The 17,858-nt window shown below is 39.2% G+C and overlaps 1 protein-coding gene across 5 annotated transcripts in view; it reads left to right on the top strand.

Annotated features, from left to right (window-relative positions):
- SRGAP2 (SLIT-ROBO Rho GTPase activating protein 2) overlaps positions 1–17,858 on the top strand; it is a 230,777-nt gene that overhangs the window by 109,634 nt on the left and 103,285 nt on the right. For all 5 annotated transcript variants that reach the window (XM_033092387.1, XM_033092386.1, XM_033092385.1 and 2 more), the window contains exon 4: positions 5,857–6,019. In XM_033092387.1, the coding sequence (XP_032948278.1) occupies positions 5,857–6,019 (163 nt within the window). The remainder of the gene's footprint in view (positions 1–5,856; positions 6,020–17,858) is intronic.

Genomic DNA, 17,858 nt, shown 5'->3' with positions numbered 1-17,858 from the left:
TCATTAGCTTATTTTGGGTTTTGCCTATCATCACATACGTGTCTATTTTTAAAAGAGAGAAATGATAGTCTTCTTAGATGTGTTGATATCTGCCATCTTTATATACAGACTATGGTGGGTCAGATAGGAATTCTGAGAAGGGGGCTCAGCGGAAGTTGCTAGAGCACCTCGGGTCTGGCTCTCCGCGCTCGCTCTGGCTTCCCTCCTGTCTACCTCAGCACACAGTTCCTTGTGTGGAATGCAGGACTGAGCGTTCATTCCACCTTGTCCCTGAGGGGAAGGACAGTGGAAGATTAAATTCTGCTCTCCCGTTGGTATCTCCCTCACGTCTTCCCGAGACCACAGCTGCTTGGTTAATTGCCTGTTGCTGCTGTCTTCTCCCGACCATGATTTGCCAAGGGCTGTGCATTTTCAGCAGGCTGTGCTCTTGGCCTTGGCCCAGGTCCTGGTGAGGAGCATGTTGGAAGTTGATGAAAGCTGAGTCCTAGTTTGTTTGGAAATAAAAATAATAATATTTCTTCACATTTGTATAGTGCTTTACTGTTGATGTAATCCTTTTGCATCCAGCATCTCATTTGAGCCACATAACAGCCCCATGTGGTGGGCAAGTCAAAAGCTGTTGGTCTAAAAGGAAACATTCTTCAGTAGAGCAGTGCAGAAGCTCAAGCCACCCAGTAATGCCAAGCTTGGGTCATGCGTCCCATCTATAGAGCTGTGAACATAGCAATTATTAATTAAATGGCACCTTAGGCCAGGAGAGCTTCCAGGATTTTACAGTGATGCTTTGAAGATCTTTAGGGAGCTAGATGTACACCGACAGGGCATGTGTCCATTTTATAGGTGAGACAGCTGAAACTGAACAGAGGGGATATGGAAACAAAAGAAGTGTGACACAGAGGCCAACTTGGACCTTTATGGAGGTCTTCACCCTGCATATTTTAGAGAAATCCCTTCGAGCCTTCGTTGCTAAGTTTGTTGAATGTCCGTAACTAGCCTAAGTTGAAGAGAAAAACTGGGCTAATGTATTTGAAGCTAATGATTGAGCTGTGCAGGTTGATTTCTTTCTGTGCATTTATAATGATAACCTCTTCCGTGGATGCAGAGCTGGCTTGTGAATTTCTGGACCGCCTGTTTTTGGACTTCAGGGTCATTCCCTCTCAAGTACAGTATGATATTTTTTTGATCTTCCTCCTGAAAAAAATCTTAAGTAAGGAAAACACTTTTGGATATTTTGTCTGCTTTTTAGGGATTTGTTTGAGGAGGTTTGCAGCTGTTCTGCACATTCCTAAGGGATGTAGACCTTTTTCTTTAAATGCCCAAGTATTACACAATCTAAGACTCCAAGGGTGGGGAAAGTAAAGAAACTGTACAAACAAATGATAGATGGAAAAGATATAAAGGCAAATTTCAATATTGTAACCAAACAAAGTTCCCCTGGCTCCAGCGGCCCCAAATAAAATAAGGCTGCAAAGCTGCTATAGCAGGAAACCACTCTAGCAGAACCTTAATATTGCTCCCCATGAAATCACGTCTAGTTGACTCGCTTATTTTCCAGCCTGGCGTGTGCTTCATCTTTGTTTGTGTTGGCGGGAAAATTGTCACTACAGCACATTTGTGTTCCCTCCTACTACATGCCTTTCACCTGCCCTGCCCAACCACTTTCCCAAAACAAATAAATAAATGAATTAAAAACACCTCAGTTGAAAGGAATGATATGTCTGAGAAAGGATACAAACTCAAAGAACGAAAACTATTACATGAAAAATGGCAGTAAGAACGTTTAGCAGAAACAGACAACAGAGTCTAATACTATTTTTTTTTAAAGCCATACACTTCTTTTTAAAAATGAAAATCTTGCATAGAACCCCCATATGTGCAACAGATCAAAGCAGTGTTTTACTGGTGTAAATCTTCTTTTAAAGTGGAAATTTATAGAGAATACTTATTACAGAGTCTCTCAGTGAGAACAATAAGATTGTGCATGAACCCAAAATATTGAAATCAGGATTATGAATCAGACTTGCAGTATTCTCTCAGTTTCAGCATCCATTTATTTCTGGTTCTGATTTGGGTTGCCCAGTATCAAGAAACTACTGATTGACACAGATGAGTTGTTGTAATCTTGAGATAGTTTTAAATTGATTTAGACACTTTACAAAGATATTTTTGTTTTAAAGTTGACTCACAAACATTACCTAGTAGCTGTTCCCCATTCCCCTTCAAAAATATTAATTGAATAAGTGGATAAGCCTGAAAATGTATAATAAGTATTATAACAGTTGATAATGAAATGGAATGATGCTGAGCATGTATATTCTCACTACTCAACCATGGTCCACCACGAACCAGCATAGATCCCTGAGCCTTCCATGGTATAGAATGAACTTGGTGACTGTCTGTCAAGTCATGTGTTCACCTGAACAGCTTTACCCAAGAAGGCACACAGGCTGGAATTAGAAGCTAAATGTGCAGAGCAACATTCTTTCTAACCAATAGCACATTTTTTAGACATTCAGATGCTTGCAGTGATTCTTTTTTTATTATTTTTTATTTTCCCATTACAGTTGACATACAATATTATATTAGTTTCAGATGTACAACACAGTGATTGACACATTTATATAACTTACGAACTGATCACCCTGATAAGTCTAGTACCTGTCTGGCACCCTATGTAGTTATTACAATGTTATTGACTATATTCCCTATGCTGTACTTTACATTTCTATGACTGTTTTTATAACTGGCAATTTGTACTTCTTAATCCCTTCTCCTTTTTCACACATGCATTGATTCTTTATTCCAAAGCTTGCATACATCAAAGTTCACCTGGCAGCCCATGAATCACTGTGATGGTGTCTACTGTAGGGAAACTGGGTCCCTTGCACATAAATGGGGGTTGCTCATTTGAATGGATGTGTTACAGTTGGTCAAAATTGAAATATGACTCTCTGTACTTTACAGAGTTTCTCAGAACACACTTGAAAAGCTCCTGCTCACTGAAACCAATACATGCGGTCCCACTACATGCTGTAAGAATGGAGATAAATAACATTTGGAAAGTACTCGTAACACCTTAGACGTTCTTAATAAATATCAGGGGTGCCAAAAAAATGTATACAAGTGGACCTTTTGGTCAGCGTTGCTCAAGCAATAGTTCGCCGCAATCAGAAGTGTCTGGACGCTGATGGTAACCACATTGAGTACCTCTTGTAAATGCAGAAGTCAAATGTGACTTGTATTCATCCTTTGTTACTGGTATGTTGAGTCTTAATAGTTTTTTCCTTTCTTAAAATGTGTATACATTTTTTTTTGGCACCCTCTGTATAAATTTATTAGTGTTAAGTAGATAAGTTATTTTATTTTAAAAGATTCCTACTTCTGCCCGTCCTTTTTATTAACTTATCTGTGTTTACTCATCTATTCTTCTGAGGATCCCCTTGGAATTTATGGTTTGTATCCTTTAACATGGTGTGAGATTGCTTTTACCTCTCCTGCCTCCACTTGTAGTCTGTAGGCTACATGTGTGAGCTAGCTGGCCCTTTGTAAGTACCTCTAACATTCTTTTGTATTATAGGTCTCTCATTGCCTCCCATGCTGCACTGTGACCCCGGCACTTTTATAACCACTAAAGCTAATACTGTACTTTGTTCATTTAAGATACAAGTGTCTATATGACTGTGAAATTGAATTACAGTATCATTTTTATGTCTGTAAAGCACTATAGGAAAAGAACCAGTAGAGTCCAGCAATTCATGTCCACTCTCAGAAGCAGATGGAAACTGGTTGTAAAGTTAAAGTCTTATAAGATCTGGCCTTTTAAAAAGCAAGTGTAATTGCCTGAGATATTCCATGCTTCCTGAGGACATGGATGTCTTGCCATGAATATCTTGCCACCCAATAAAAATGTAAATTAGATTATTCTGAGATTTTTATGACTAAAACTGTTTTGGAATCAATTTGGAAGTTTTCTTGCAATGGAAACATCAAATGTCATTGAATGCATCTGCTCTACTCTCTCCCTATTTTGAATTCAGGATTGTTTCCTATTCTCCTTTTTCTTTTTTCAGACGCTAAACATTTGAAAGGAATGGATCGATTACATGTATCTCTCTCACTAGTCTATAGTTTGTATTTCCATAGAAATATTTTAATTTTCCTGTGAAGCAGGAAAGCAGATATAAAGTTACCGCAGTGGTTGGCATATAAGTGTTCGGGATTTTGACTACAGAAGTGTGATACCTGAGGCAGAGGATGGGGGTGGTGGGGGAGGACGGTAGATATAGAACAGTTTCAATTTGGACTCTAATATTGATTGCTTTGAAGCAACTTCTTGGTGCTGATTAGACACATATTTGATTTAATGGTCTGGTGTGTTCTGAAGCCAGAGTAGGCATGGTGTGATTATCTGTTAATAATTACCTTACTACAGAATTAGAAAGGCCCTTCTAAGTTGAATTTCGTGCTCTGCAAATCACAGGTACCTGGCAGCCTCCAGCCCTGAATGGAGGCAATTGCTGACTCAAGAAGCAAGCCTCTTTCTTTGCGTTGAGAATCTGAGTGGAGGGAGGGAAGAGGGGCAAGGAGAATGAACAGGGTGGGATTCTTTGTAGTGATTAAGAGCATTCTCTTTGCAGTTTCAAGGCTTGGTTTTAAATTCCAACATTGCCACTTTTTTGCTCTATGACCTTGAACAAGATATTTAACCTTTCTCAGTCCGACTTCCCCCTTCTGCTGAATGTAGTTAATAACGCCCACTTCATCAGGTTGTTGTAGGGTTCAAGTTAAACAACATGAGTTATAGGCCACCTGCCAAGTGCTTAGTAAGCCCTTGATACACAGTACCACAAGCAGTCCCTACTTTCTGTTCCGCTCCTTAAAGAGATCTGACTTACAGATGTAAAGTTTCTGTTGCTTAAATTAGTGCTGTGGACTGATAGATAATCAATAAATCTTTTGGATCACAAAGTTTTCATGAGAAATGAGTATCTAGATTGGGCACTTCACTGCTCCGCTCAGGCTGTAGACGTTTTTGGAATATGTATGTTTCAGGTATGGTTTGTGTTATCAGTTGTATGGGACCTGAAGTAACGGCTCTGTCGATGAAACCAAAGCTTCCAAGATGCGTTCTGTGGGACTGGAGACTTTAGTGACTTTTTCATGCAAATGCCCTCAAAGTTGTCTTCATGGAATCCTACAAAAGATAAATGCATGGGGAGTTAGTCTGTAGTGCTCTGGTGATTTTTGTCTCTAGAGAAAATTTGTAACTTTTGTCTTTAACCCTAAATACAAACCAAATGACTTAGTGACTCAGGGAATTGACTTTGCAGTTATACAGCCTAGACCTTTTTCTAGTCACATAACACAGAGTTGTGCTTCTAGTCCCTGATTCTGCTTTACTATCTCTGTGACTCTTTACTAGCTGTGGGAAAGCTTACTAATCAGAAAAGCTTTTCTAAAAGAAAGACTTTTGTGACAGATGTTTAGTATAATGGGGATAGTGGTAGTTCTTTTCTTACAATGAAATGATGGAGCATAGATGAGATCACGCATATAAAGCATTCACCAAGTTCCTATAACGTATTAGATGCCCGACAGATAATCCTGCTTCTCCTCTTCCTTCTCCTTTTTCTTCACCCCCTTCCCCTCCCTCTCCTTCTCATTACTCTTATTTTCTCCTTTTTCTCCACCGAGATTTTAGAAAAAGAGAAAACGAGAGGTGCCGGGTTCAGGAAAGATATCTTTATTTCTGGTTTGGCTTTGATCACTTTGTTTTCTGTGACGTGAACTAGTCATAGATGTTGGCCCTGGCTGCTTACCAACAATGATTTTTGTTTTCTTGCTGTTTCTCTACAGGAAGGATCAGAATGTTCTGTCTCCAGTCAACTGCTGGAATCTCCTCTTAAACCAGGTGAAGCGGGAAAGCAGGGACCACACTACCCTGAGCGACATCTACCTGAATAATATCATTCCTCGATTTGTTCAAGTCAGCGAGGACTCAGGAAGACTCTTTAAAAAGGTACGTAGCGATCTCTAGTGATTGAGATAGATACTTGGGTGGAACAGTGATACAATTTTGTAAATAAGAGAAAGAATATTTTATTGGCCCACTTAAAAGCCTTGCCATTAGTCATTCCCTACAACGCACTCATGGAGAGAAAAATATTGAACCGGCATTCTTTTCTTCCTTTCTGAGCTGAATTAATAGTAGGCCTGGGAAAGGAACCATTTGCAAGGTACAACCCAAGGATTGGCAGCATAACTCATAATCTGCATGTATTAATAATAACTATGGTCAATTTCTGTATGTGATTTGTGAAGCTGTTAAAACTCAGGGACCGTCACTGTCATTTCATGTTTTTTTCCTTCTAATTGATTTAGCAAATTCATATATGTTGATGCTTTTAGTTCTCTTTCCAAGTTCTCATCTTGGCCAAGGTGAACTCATGAATTTGGGTGTGCTTATCATGACCTATTTTTATCTTTGGTTCCCTGAATGCATTCCGAAGCTCAGTTGTTTGTCACAATTTTGGGGGTGTAATTGAAAAATTTGACCAAGGAAAAACTCAAAAATAATTAGTAATCTTAAGAAATTTATGCCAAACTCACCTTACCTGTCAGTAGTGGAACTAGTCTCTTGGTGGCACCTCTTTTCTAAGCTTTCTCAACCTGAGCTCTCAGTGGACTCATTTATTAATAAATTTTGATAAATGCTGGCAAAGACCCTAACCATTTTATATGATATACCATGTCTAACACGAAGCTCTGAGATCCCCAGAAGACTTTTCAGAAGGCAAATAATCACGAGTTATAGGTATAAAGGGCTATTTCATTAGTTTCATACATAAGGAATTCATTGGTTCCCAGTTGACAAAATCCGGTGTTAAAATTGGAAGCTGGGAGAGGAAGGACTTTAGTAAATAGAACTGTGGTCAATGACAGCCATAGCTCTTGGTCAGTTTTCCAGTTCTTAACGTTAAGAAGTTTTCCAGATATCAGTAGGCCTGGAATTAGAACTCAGTTTCTTGTTTGTGCCAGCATGAAAAAAATAAATGATTTAGAATCTTCCATCTACATAATTGCATCTGTGAAGGGGCTTTCCCTGTGTCTCTTAGAGACAGGATATTAAGGGTACAATCATCTGACAATGAAAAGAAGGAAGAGAAAGATAACTCCTCCCAGAGTTTGCTGGCTAGTTTTAGTGGCCTGGCTGTGCTGTGGTTGGGGCCATACTTAATTTAGGGGCGAGGGTACTTTTCACCATCTTCTCGTGGTTTTCAGCATCTTCTCTAGCTTGTTTGTGTAGCTGCAACATTTGGTGACGTGTGTATGTGACTAAAATTAATGACTCTAGTTAATAATACTGTATCAAATGCTGGAAATAAGTTAAGAGAGAAAATTTCAGGTGTTCTTTCACACACAAGTAATCATGTGAGGAGTTGTGTTAATTAGCTTGACTATATATACACATAAATATACACATATATACATATATAAAATCATGTTGTATACTTTAAATATATACAATTTCTATTAAAACCTATTCAGGTAGAACCCTGATAGTAATCAGGTATCACTCCAGCACTCCCCTTGACCTTGACAACTGCTTAGACTGTCTTGAGAAAGAAAGGGGTTGACTGATAGTTTTCACTTCCATTTTCTCTGCTCATCTTAGAAAAAACTTTTGTGAGAGTTGTTCAACTATCTAGATGTCACCCAATCTCTCAGCTTCTTTTTCTCCCAGCTTTAGAAGTTTAGGGGAGAACCAAGCTGAGATAGTCTTATCGCCCCTTCAGATCTCAGAGGTGTTTATGCTGAACGCAGCCAGTTCTCAAAGCAGTGAATGTTCCTCGTTCCTCAAGTGCCATTCACATTTCACCCAGGGCCTAACCGCATGGCATCCATACAAACTTTGGGCATTTGCCCTCCAAAAGGAAAATCCACCTGTGAAGGATATTCCTAGCCATGGTCTCAGGGTTGACCACTGTAAGGCATGCATTTCTATGCTGGGGGTGTTAGAAAGAATTTCTAATTATTAACAGGACTGTTTATATATTACATTTCATTGAGGAAAATTATACATAGCATAGGCATACAGCTAAAAGCATTTTTACAAACTGAATACACCTGGTAACCAGCTCCTACATCAAGAAACAGAATATTCCAGTACCCCAGAAGCCCCTGTGCTTCCTTCTAGTCACTGGGAAGTTGGGAAGGGGGTGCCAACCAAGGATAACAATTGTCCTGACTTTTTAACAGCAGAGATTACTTTTGCTTGGTTTCGTACTTGATATAAGTAGAATCATACAGTGTGTACATTTTTGTGTCTGGTTTCTCTCAGGCAACGTTTTGTTTGTGAGGTTTAGTTGTATTGTTGTATATAGGTCCAGGTCATAGGGCTTTCTCTTTCTCTTTATAAATTTTTATCAATTATATCATAGTTGATTAGAGCTATGCATAGATATAGATGGGATTGTTGAACAGACAATGTTTACTATCCCATGGGGTGAATGATCTCTTTTCTGTCTCCCTTGGGGTCCAGGCTGAGAACCCTAAAGTAGGAGCTGGCTTAACAGAGCATAAGTGGAGATTGATTCTCTTTTGCCTCAGTGTCAGCCTCTCTGCTTTCTAGTAACGAGCAAAGAAACATTCTCTTTCCAGTCCTTAGTTTTTCAGTCTCTTTTGTTTAGAGTGTGTTGCACATGATGAATTAGAACCCCACTGGTTAAGATACAGTAATCAGATAAGAGAACTAGGGAATGTGCCTCGCAGCCCTGTCAGCTCTGTGAATGAAGCTTCCGGGCTTTGCTTGTGCTCTCAGAGCAGAGGCCTTTTCCAAGTGACCTTTGCTCATGGGCTCAGGTCTGCTAGGAGTCCTGACACCTCAGATGATTACCTCTCCTCTCTGTGCCTAAGTTCCTTAAAGATAAAAAGAGTTTGGCTATGTGATCTCCATGCTGCTTTTGAAACCTAATCTACTGTAATTCTATTATGACAAGAGTATCCTCGCTGGGGGGCTTCTGGGGGGCTTCTTTCTGATTGTTGGTGACCTTTGTGAAATTGTGATAGGTAAATTGCAATCCTTGAGATAAGGACAAACAAAAGTGGGTGTGTGAAGAAGGGGCTAGCTTAAGCAATTACCAACTAAATTTCTTGAGGAATGAAGCATTGTTTCAGAGTCTTTTATCTATAATGGCCGGCAACCAAAAGACGCCAAACTGGAATCCAGATGTGTAAAATAGATGCACTTTGATTTTACCTGTAAATTTGGTTCCAGCAGCAAAAGGAAAATCCACATTTCTCTGGAGACAGTCTTCAAAAAGGTTACCTTTATTTGTGGTCCAGCTATGGATACCTGTGAAAATTCATCTGAGATTTATGCAAATTTGAATCTATTAGTCACTGGCAAAAATCATGGGTGGTTGTCATTGTCCCCTTGTCTTTAATCTGTAAAACTCAATTCATTGGCACAGGTTATGATAATAAAAACCAACATTTTATGAACCCTTATGTTCCAGGTACAGTGTTAAACACTTAATATGCATTATCTTGTTTCATCTTCACAATAATTCTGTAAGGTAGGTACTCTTATTATCCTTGTTTTATGACTAAGGAAACAGGCTTACAAAGATTAAGCAAAAAAGAGGTGAAACTATTATTTAAACCCAGTCATCTGGCTCTAGAACCCTAGGTTTCTATCTACCTGTTCTGTTAGGACTCTGTAGGTATGGTGTACAGAGTAGAGGGTACCTGGGATTTCTTACTGTTTTCTACTGAATCTAGGTATTTGACTCAGTTACAGAATTAGCCTAACCTTTTCTTTTGCACACAGACCATCAAAGGGTATGGAGGTATTAACACTGGGTTGTTTCTTCTACCTGGTGTCTGGGCAAGCACCTGGAAGGTGGGAGGGAAATGGGGCAGAGTCTTCCCGAGGGGCAGAATCTCTAGTAAGAGGGAAACAAAGAGTCATTAAATGTGAGAAGTGGCTGAAAATCTGGCTTACAGCTAACTCAGCTATTGGGGATGTCAGGGTGACTGCTGCACAATTGGCCCCTTTATGCTACTGAATCCCCTTAAGGGATGCTCCCTGCTGGCCCTCTGGTTTGTGGTTATGTCTGCTGGGACATATTTTACATTTGCATGAAGCCATGGTGGATTCCTTTAGTTAAATATAACATCTGGAGAGAGTAGCCTCCTGTCCACAGCTTAGAAACAGACCCACTTTGTCTAGGACTCCAAGAGAAATTAAGCCCATTTGGTGCTCCTGACATCTCCTTTCCTGCAATGAAAGCTCAGTCTGTCTAACTCCTGTTGGAACCAAGGTTTGCGCAAATATTATTGCTGCCACCTTCATTTGTTAATGCGGTGACTTCAAAACCGGTGGCCGAACACTGCCAAGTCTGACTCCCAGATCCATGTCATCTTGGAGAGGCATACTCTAAAGAATCCCACCAAGCATAGAAATAATTTTTCCCACTTCTCAGCTTAAGCTGAAAGAAACTTGGGTGTGCTTTTTCCCAGAAGGGAGAGGACAATCTTGTTCTCTCTTCCTCCTTTCACTTAGCTGGAACACACTCCAAGTACCTCTGACTTTGCTTTTCAACTCACTGTTTCTAGCCTTAACAGCTGCTCACGTTTAGGCTTGGAAGCTGGTCAATTCAGGCAGTCGTAAGACTCTCAATTGCATCCTTCTTTCTACAGTATTCCAGTTAACTGTACTCCTGTTTTACCTTTATTACCCGAAGGTTTTATGGCAGAAAGTCAAGTTAAATTGAGAAAGCTAGGTCAGATTCCCAATAGACCAGTAGCTCTCCACTTTGCCTGTGCATGAGAGTCACTGGGGAGTTTTAAAAAAATCTTTGTGACCTTGAATACACAAAGATTTCTTAGGATATAAAAAGCATGGACTATGAAAGAAAAAAAGATAAACTGGACTTCATCAATTTTTGGACTTTGCTCTTGGAAAGACACTTAAGAAAATGAAAGACAAGCCACACAGACTGGGAGAATATATTTGTAGTACATATTACTCAATGATAAGAAGACAAACTATCCAAATTTTTTTAAATAGGCAAAAAATTAATAGACACTTCACTAAAGAAGATATGTAAATGGCAAATAAGCACACAAAAAGATGCTTAATATCACTAATCATCAGAGAAATGCAAATTAAAACTATTAGGAGATATACTACGTAGCGTATCTCTAGAGAGGTAGCATATCACTACAATGGTTAACATTAAAAAGACCGACAATACCAAGTGTTAGTGAGGACAGCTGGGATTCTCATATGGTACTCGTGAGAATGTAACGTGGTACAACCACTTTAGAAAATAGTTTGGCTGTTTTTTGTGAAGTTAAATATGTACTTAGCACGTGACCTAGAAATTCCATGTCTAGATATTTACCCAAGAGATATAAAAGCCTATATTTACACAAAGACATGTACCTGAATATTCATAATAGCTTTTGTTGTAGGCTGAAAAGTGTTCCCCATCCCCACCCCCCCAAAGATGTCCTTGTCTGAATCCCTGGAACCTGTGAACGTTACCACATCCATATAAGACTTTGCTTATATGGTGATAGCGATATCATACTTGCTTATCCATGTGGGCCCTGAATGGAGGCACCCATGACTTTATAAGAAGGTGGTACAGGGATATTCCAGACTAGAGAGATGAAGGCCATGTGATAGAAGCGGTGGGAAACAGTTACAGAGAGAAGACGCTGGGCCACTGACTTTGAAGATGGAGAAGAGACCATCAGGCAAGGAATACAGCTCTAGATGCTGGAAAAGGCAAGGAAACAAATTCTCCCGAGAGCCTCCTGAGGAACGCAGCCCGGCTGATACCTTGGTTTCGGCCTAGTGAAATGGATTTTGGACTTCCAGAACTGTAAGAGAATACATGCATGTTGTTTCAAGCAACCAAGTTTGCAGTAATTTATTATAGCTGCCATAGGAAACTAAAGTTTTATTCATAATAGCCCAACTGGAAACCCAAATATCCATCAACAGATAAATGGAAAAACATGTGATGGTATATCCATATATGAATACTACTCAGCAAAAAAAAAAAATGAAATGCTGATAGATACAATAATGTAAATGAAGTAAAAAAACATTATACTGATAAAAAGAAGCCAGACACAATGAGTACGTTCTGTATAAGTCCATTTATATGAAATTTTAGAAACGAAAACTCTATAGTGATAGAAAGCAAATCAGTGATTGCCTTGGGGCCAGAGTGGGGGGTGAGGGGTTGACAGCAAAAGGACACAAGGGAACTTGCGGGGTTATGGAAATGCACAGTCTGAATTAAGGTGGTGGTTACATGAGTGTGTGCATTTGTCAAAACTTGTACACTTAAAATGTGTACATTTTATTGTATATTTATTATACTTCAATAAAGTTGTTTTAAATGATAATAAAAAATACAATGCCAAGGCCCCAGCCCAGGGCATTGAATCAGACTTTCTGGAGTAGGGCCTAGGTGATTCTTGAGTAGGATTCTGGAGTAGGGCCTAGTTGAGAACTACTGCAGTACATACACTGGTTTCCATCTTGGGGAAACCCAAGAGCACAGAGGACATCTGAAGCCATAAGATCCCGTCTATCTGTAGTAAACAATGTCTGCCCCAGCAACAACAGCATTGAAGCATCTAGGCCGGTTTGTTTAAGCAACCCCTTGTAGTTTCCCTACTTTATTCTTGGAGGGTGGCCAAGGGTGAATCTGCTCCAGATAAATAAGTCCCTGCAGGAAGTGGGGGAGGCAAGAAGGGTGCTGAGGAAGAAATGTAAGAGGCTCAATTAATACTTTTCTCTAGGGCCCTCAGATGTTAAACATGTCTTTTTTTCCATTAGTAGATCAGTCACAAGAGAATTGCCATGACCAGTCAGATTTCCTTTGGCATCAAGGAAATGGGTCTGGGAGTGAGAGAAGATAAAGGAGATGAAGCAGTAGGTGTTACCTGTCTACCTGTTGATCCCCTTTGGATTGCTGTAGGAGTCTTTGAGTTCAGCTGTTTGGCAGATGTGAGGAGAGAGGATGTTGATTCTGTAAGGAGACATATTCTGTGGTGTTGTCATCAGTGAGAAAAGGAGAAGAAATGACCCACAATGCTGGTATCGTTGAATGTCCCGGGTAGGTACTGTAGATTGAATTGAAGAAAGAGTGGATTTCCAGCTGTTATGTTCTGTCCTTTTGAGAGAAGGTGTAACTCGGAGATGTCTTTGGGAGGAGTACATGAGTGATTTTTTTCCATCACCCTACACTTCCTCCCCCACTGAACTCAGTATCTGTGATTGATTGAATTTCTTCCACATTGTAACATGGTCACTAACAGCATTGTGTGGTGCTGTACAGACAGCTGTTCCAGTTGCCCATTTTATCTTGTTGGTAGCAAAAATCTGTTCTGATTAATTGAGCTTTATTCTCATATCTGATGAAGAGATCCTCTTTGGAAAAAAAGAATAGGATGTGAAGCTGAGCTTATTTGAGTAGGGGATGGAAGGCTGCCAGCTACTTCAAAGGTATCTCTGCTGATAAGGGGCGTCAGGTTTGCTGCCAAAGCCAACAATGAGGGCAGCTTTGCAGCTAGTGCTGTTCCGCAGCGTTTTAGCTTTGGTTTCTGTGACACTAGGTCAGCAGCACCTGTATCCTCTCCCTTGGGGCTTCTCTCTGGGTGGGCTAGGATTTTTTTTTTTTTCAATTGACTTAGGAAGATTCAGCTCAGAGGGAATGTGTGCATTAGAGATGCCTGCAGTCTTTTGCTTAGGTTAGTTCATGTGATTGCCTTTTTGGTGTTTTATTTCTCAGGTATCTATCTGCCTTTTCTGAAACAGTCCACGGTGCTATGTTCACCATGTTTCCCCAAACATAAGACCAAGCCGGACCATTAGCGCTAATGCGTCTTTTGGAGCAAAAATTAATATAAGACCCGGTCTTATTTTACTATAATGTAAGACCAGGTCTTATCTAACATAATATAATATAAGACCTGGTCTTATATTAATTTTTGCTCCAAAAGACACTGTAGAGCTGATGGTCCGGCTAGGTCTTATTTTCGGGGAAACATGGTAGAACATTCAAATGTGTAATGGTACTTCGATCTTTATAAGTCAAGGGATGATTAAGAGAATCCGAAGAACAATGTAAAAAATATGGAATATGGCAAAGAGAGGTGTAGCAGACAGAAAACAAGTGTCCAAATGCAACCTCGTGTTTGATTATGTTCCTAAACTAGAAAAGCTTGTAGTCAGTAAGAATTGTAGTGAATACTGTAAACAGCATTATGCTAGGTGCCATAAAGAGCTTAAAATCAAATTGAGGAGTAAGGTTTGCCCCCAGGGAGCTTAGGGCTTTTCAGTCCCCTTTTCAGTCTACTTAGATCTCCTAAAACTTTCTGTGGGATAATGATGATGATGATGATGATAACAAGCTTTCATAAAATGCCTACTATAGATACTATACACTGTAGTAGGCCCTAAATGTATTTTCGCTAATCCTTTCATGTATTTTACAAGTTTTTTTTCTTTTTTGTGGAAGTATAAAATACTTAGAGAAAATGCGCATATTGTAAAATTTATAGCACGGTGAATTTTTACAAACTGAAAACAACCTTGTAGTTAGCACCCAGATGAAGAAAAGCACGTTACTAGTATTTCACTAGTTCCCCCCTCTACCCCCATCCATTCATTATCCCCTAAAAGGTAGCCACTATCCTGACTTCTAACACAATAGAAGTATTTACTTGTTTTTTTAAATTTTATATAAATGGAATCATGCGATGTTCTTTCAATAATTTAAATATGTCATTCTTTTATTTCCTGGCCTCTATTGTTTTGATAAGAAGTCAGCTGTGATTTTTCTTGTTTGTTCCCCTGGATGCAAGGTTTTGGGGTCTTTAGGGGACCACTTTTAATATTTTTTCTTTAGCTTTGGTTTTCAGCAGTTTGACTATGAGGAGTGTAAGTGTAGTTTTCATTGTATTTATTTGGCTTGGATAAGTACAGTATCTAAATATCCTGGATCTGTGGGTAGTGGTTTTTCTTCAATTTGGGAAATTTTCTGGCAAATATTTTTTCTGTTCCATTTTCTCTTCTCGCTTTTACTCTGATTGCTCATTTGTTAGACTGCTTGATACAGTCACACAGGTCACTGAGGCAAGTTCTTTTTCCCTGTGTGCTTCAGTTTGGATTTATCTAAAGTTTACCAATCTTTTATTTTGTTGCATCAATCTTCTATTAATACTGTTCAATGAATTTGTTATTTCAGGTATTGTATTTTTTAGTTTTATGATTTCCCTTTGGTTCTCTGTTACAGTTTTCCATATATCTCCTGAAAATTCCCTTTCTTCATTCATTATTTTTAAAACATATCTGGCAATTACTTAAAAATTCTTATTGTTATTTTCAATACCTACATCATCTGTGGTCCTGTTTCTATTTATTGATTTTTCTCTTGCTCACTGATCACATTTCTTTATTTTTTTCACTAGTCTATTAATTTTTAGGACATGTTGGACACTGTAGCTGATACATTATAGAGATTCTAGATGTGCTTATCTTCTTCCGAAGATTGTTAAATTTTGTTCTAGTGGGCAGTGAAATTTCTGGTTGATCAAATAGAACTTGTGAGAAATTGATTTTATGCTTTGTTAAAATGGGACTATCTTGGTTTTGCCCTTAGTCCTAGAATATATTCTCTACACCTAAGGCATGACCTTGCTGGTGTTTCCACAAAAAGCCCAAGATACTTATCAAGCTCCTATCACTTGGCAGGTTCTGAACTCCAAATTCCATCTCTCCTACAGTAGGCAGCAGCTTGGATGACTGGAGGTCTCAGTTTGCCTAGGGCTGAGGGGGCCCTGGAACATGAAACTTGCAGTTTTATGCATTCTACTGTTGATGGCATTTGGATAGTTTCAAGCTACCAGCCTCTAATTTGAGGCGGTTATTTCAGCCTCCGGTTAGAGGCTATTATGAATAATGCTGCTATGAACATTATATTAGAAAGTGTTTCTTTTTCCCATTGTGTAGTTCAAAAAATTAAAACTCAGACTGATAAAATACTCTTTCGTAAGATTGAGAAGAGGTGACATTGGAATTTGAACTCACATGCTCTTTCTACTACATTACCCTGCCACCCGATGTTTCAGGATTTATAGGAGATATCTTTAGAAAACAGTTGTTGCCAAGTCAGATTTGTTGAACCTGGTTACAATCTGAGCTTTAAGGATAGTAGATTCAAAACCTCCTTTTCTCTTTCTCTCTCCCCTCTTTTTTTCTCCCTCGTCCTTTTTTCTCCCCTTCCTTTTTCTCTGCTTCTCCTTTTCCTTGTCTTTCTTTTCCACTCTCTTCCCCCCACCCCCTCCCTGCTCTCTAATCTTTAAATTTTCCAGTTTCTGTGCATTGTATAAAATTAGAAACTACAGGAAGCAGGAATATGATAACGAGAAGCCAAGATTGTATTGTACATACTATCTTGTAATCTGTTATTTTAGTCAAGATTTCCACCTTGCCATTTCAGTAAATTTTTCTCTCATTGACAAGTGGTTTGTCCAAGCCAGTATCTAATGCATACTGGTTTTATGTCCCTTAAGTTTTATGTTTTATGTCCTTTTACCTAGTAGTGTTTCTTTTCCAGGACACGGTTTGTTGAATAGACAAGGCCAGTTATCCTACAGATTGTGTCACCTTCTAGATTTGTCTGGTTGCTTCCTTACATTGTTGTTTAACTTCTTCCTGTATCCTGTATTTCTTATAAATTAGAAGTTGGTTCTAAAGACCAAATCTATTCAAGTTACATATTTTTGACTAGAATATATAATAAGTGATGTTGGGTGCTTCATGTTTTATCACATCAGGAAATAGTATCTAGTCAGCCCGCCAATAGTGATGCCAGTGTTGAAACCCCCCCCCCCCCGATCACGGTCATGACAGTATGAACCCTCAGTTTCACAGTTAGATTTTTTTTCTTACATGGTAAAAAAAGTGTGTTGTATGGTGTTACGTATGGTGCTGTCATGCAAATGTTGGGCCAATTCAGTCGTTCATGTGATGGTTTTAACATTAATGATAATTCTAGCCAAGTTACGTTTTATCATCTCTGTACCTCTTGTACTTGACTATAGGCTGCCTGTCTGAGAAAAGGAGAGGATTATTAATACAGCTCATCAGGCACCATGCAAATACATAGTAGTTTGTAGAAACTTATTACTCCCGGGAGAAACTACACTAATGGTGTGGAAGCTAACTAGGTACCAATTTTTTATTATAAGATTCACAGCAATAATAAAAATAGTAATAATTATAACTAATACAAAATTAGTACTAACCATGCCTAGGGACTATGCTAAGTACATTACACGTGTTAATCTTTTTCATCATCACAACCCTTTAAGGTAGGTACTGGCTTTATCATCTCTATTTCTAGATAAGAACGTGGGTAGAGGGGGTCAGCAATTGATTCAAGGTTATACAGTTGGTTGGTGGCTGAATTGGTATTCACACCTAGGCAGCCAGCTTCCCCTGAGTCATATCTTGACATCACCACTCTCTGCTGTCTCCCATGTAGAAAGATAGCAGTCGTTATATTGGTAAGTTAAAAGGCCAGTGTTTGTGCAAGGAATCAGTAGCTTGCACATTCTGCCGTCATACGCTTAGATGCTCCTGGCAGGCCAGAATTTCCATTGTGCTGTTCTGATTCTGCTTCTTGCCCAGCTTGTCCAGAGAGAGTAGGCATCTTTGATTCCAGCCTCCCTTCTTGCAGGACTAGCTTCTTTTGATTTTCCTATTTATTGTTGTCAAGAGTTTTCCTTTGAATTTTCCCCTTCTTGTCTGAGCATGCTTTTTA

This window comes from Rhinolophus ferrumequinum, chromosome 22 (assembly GCF_004115265.2).
Source record: "Rhinolophus ferrumequinum isolate MPI-CBG mRhiFer1 chromosome 22, mRhiFer1_v1.p, whole genome shotgun sequence".
Classification (NCBI taxonomy): Eukaryota; Metazoa; Chordata; class Mammalia; order Chiroptera; family Rhinolophidae; genus Rhinolophus; species Rhinolophus ferrumequinum.
The sequence above is the reverse complement of the archived record's forward strand: the minus strand, read 5'-3'. Positions and strand labels throughout refer to the sequence as shown.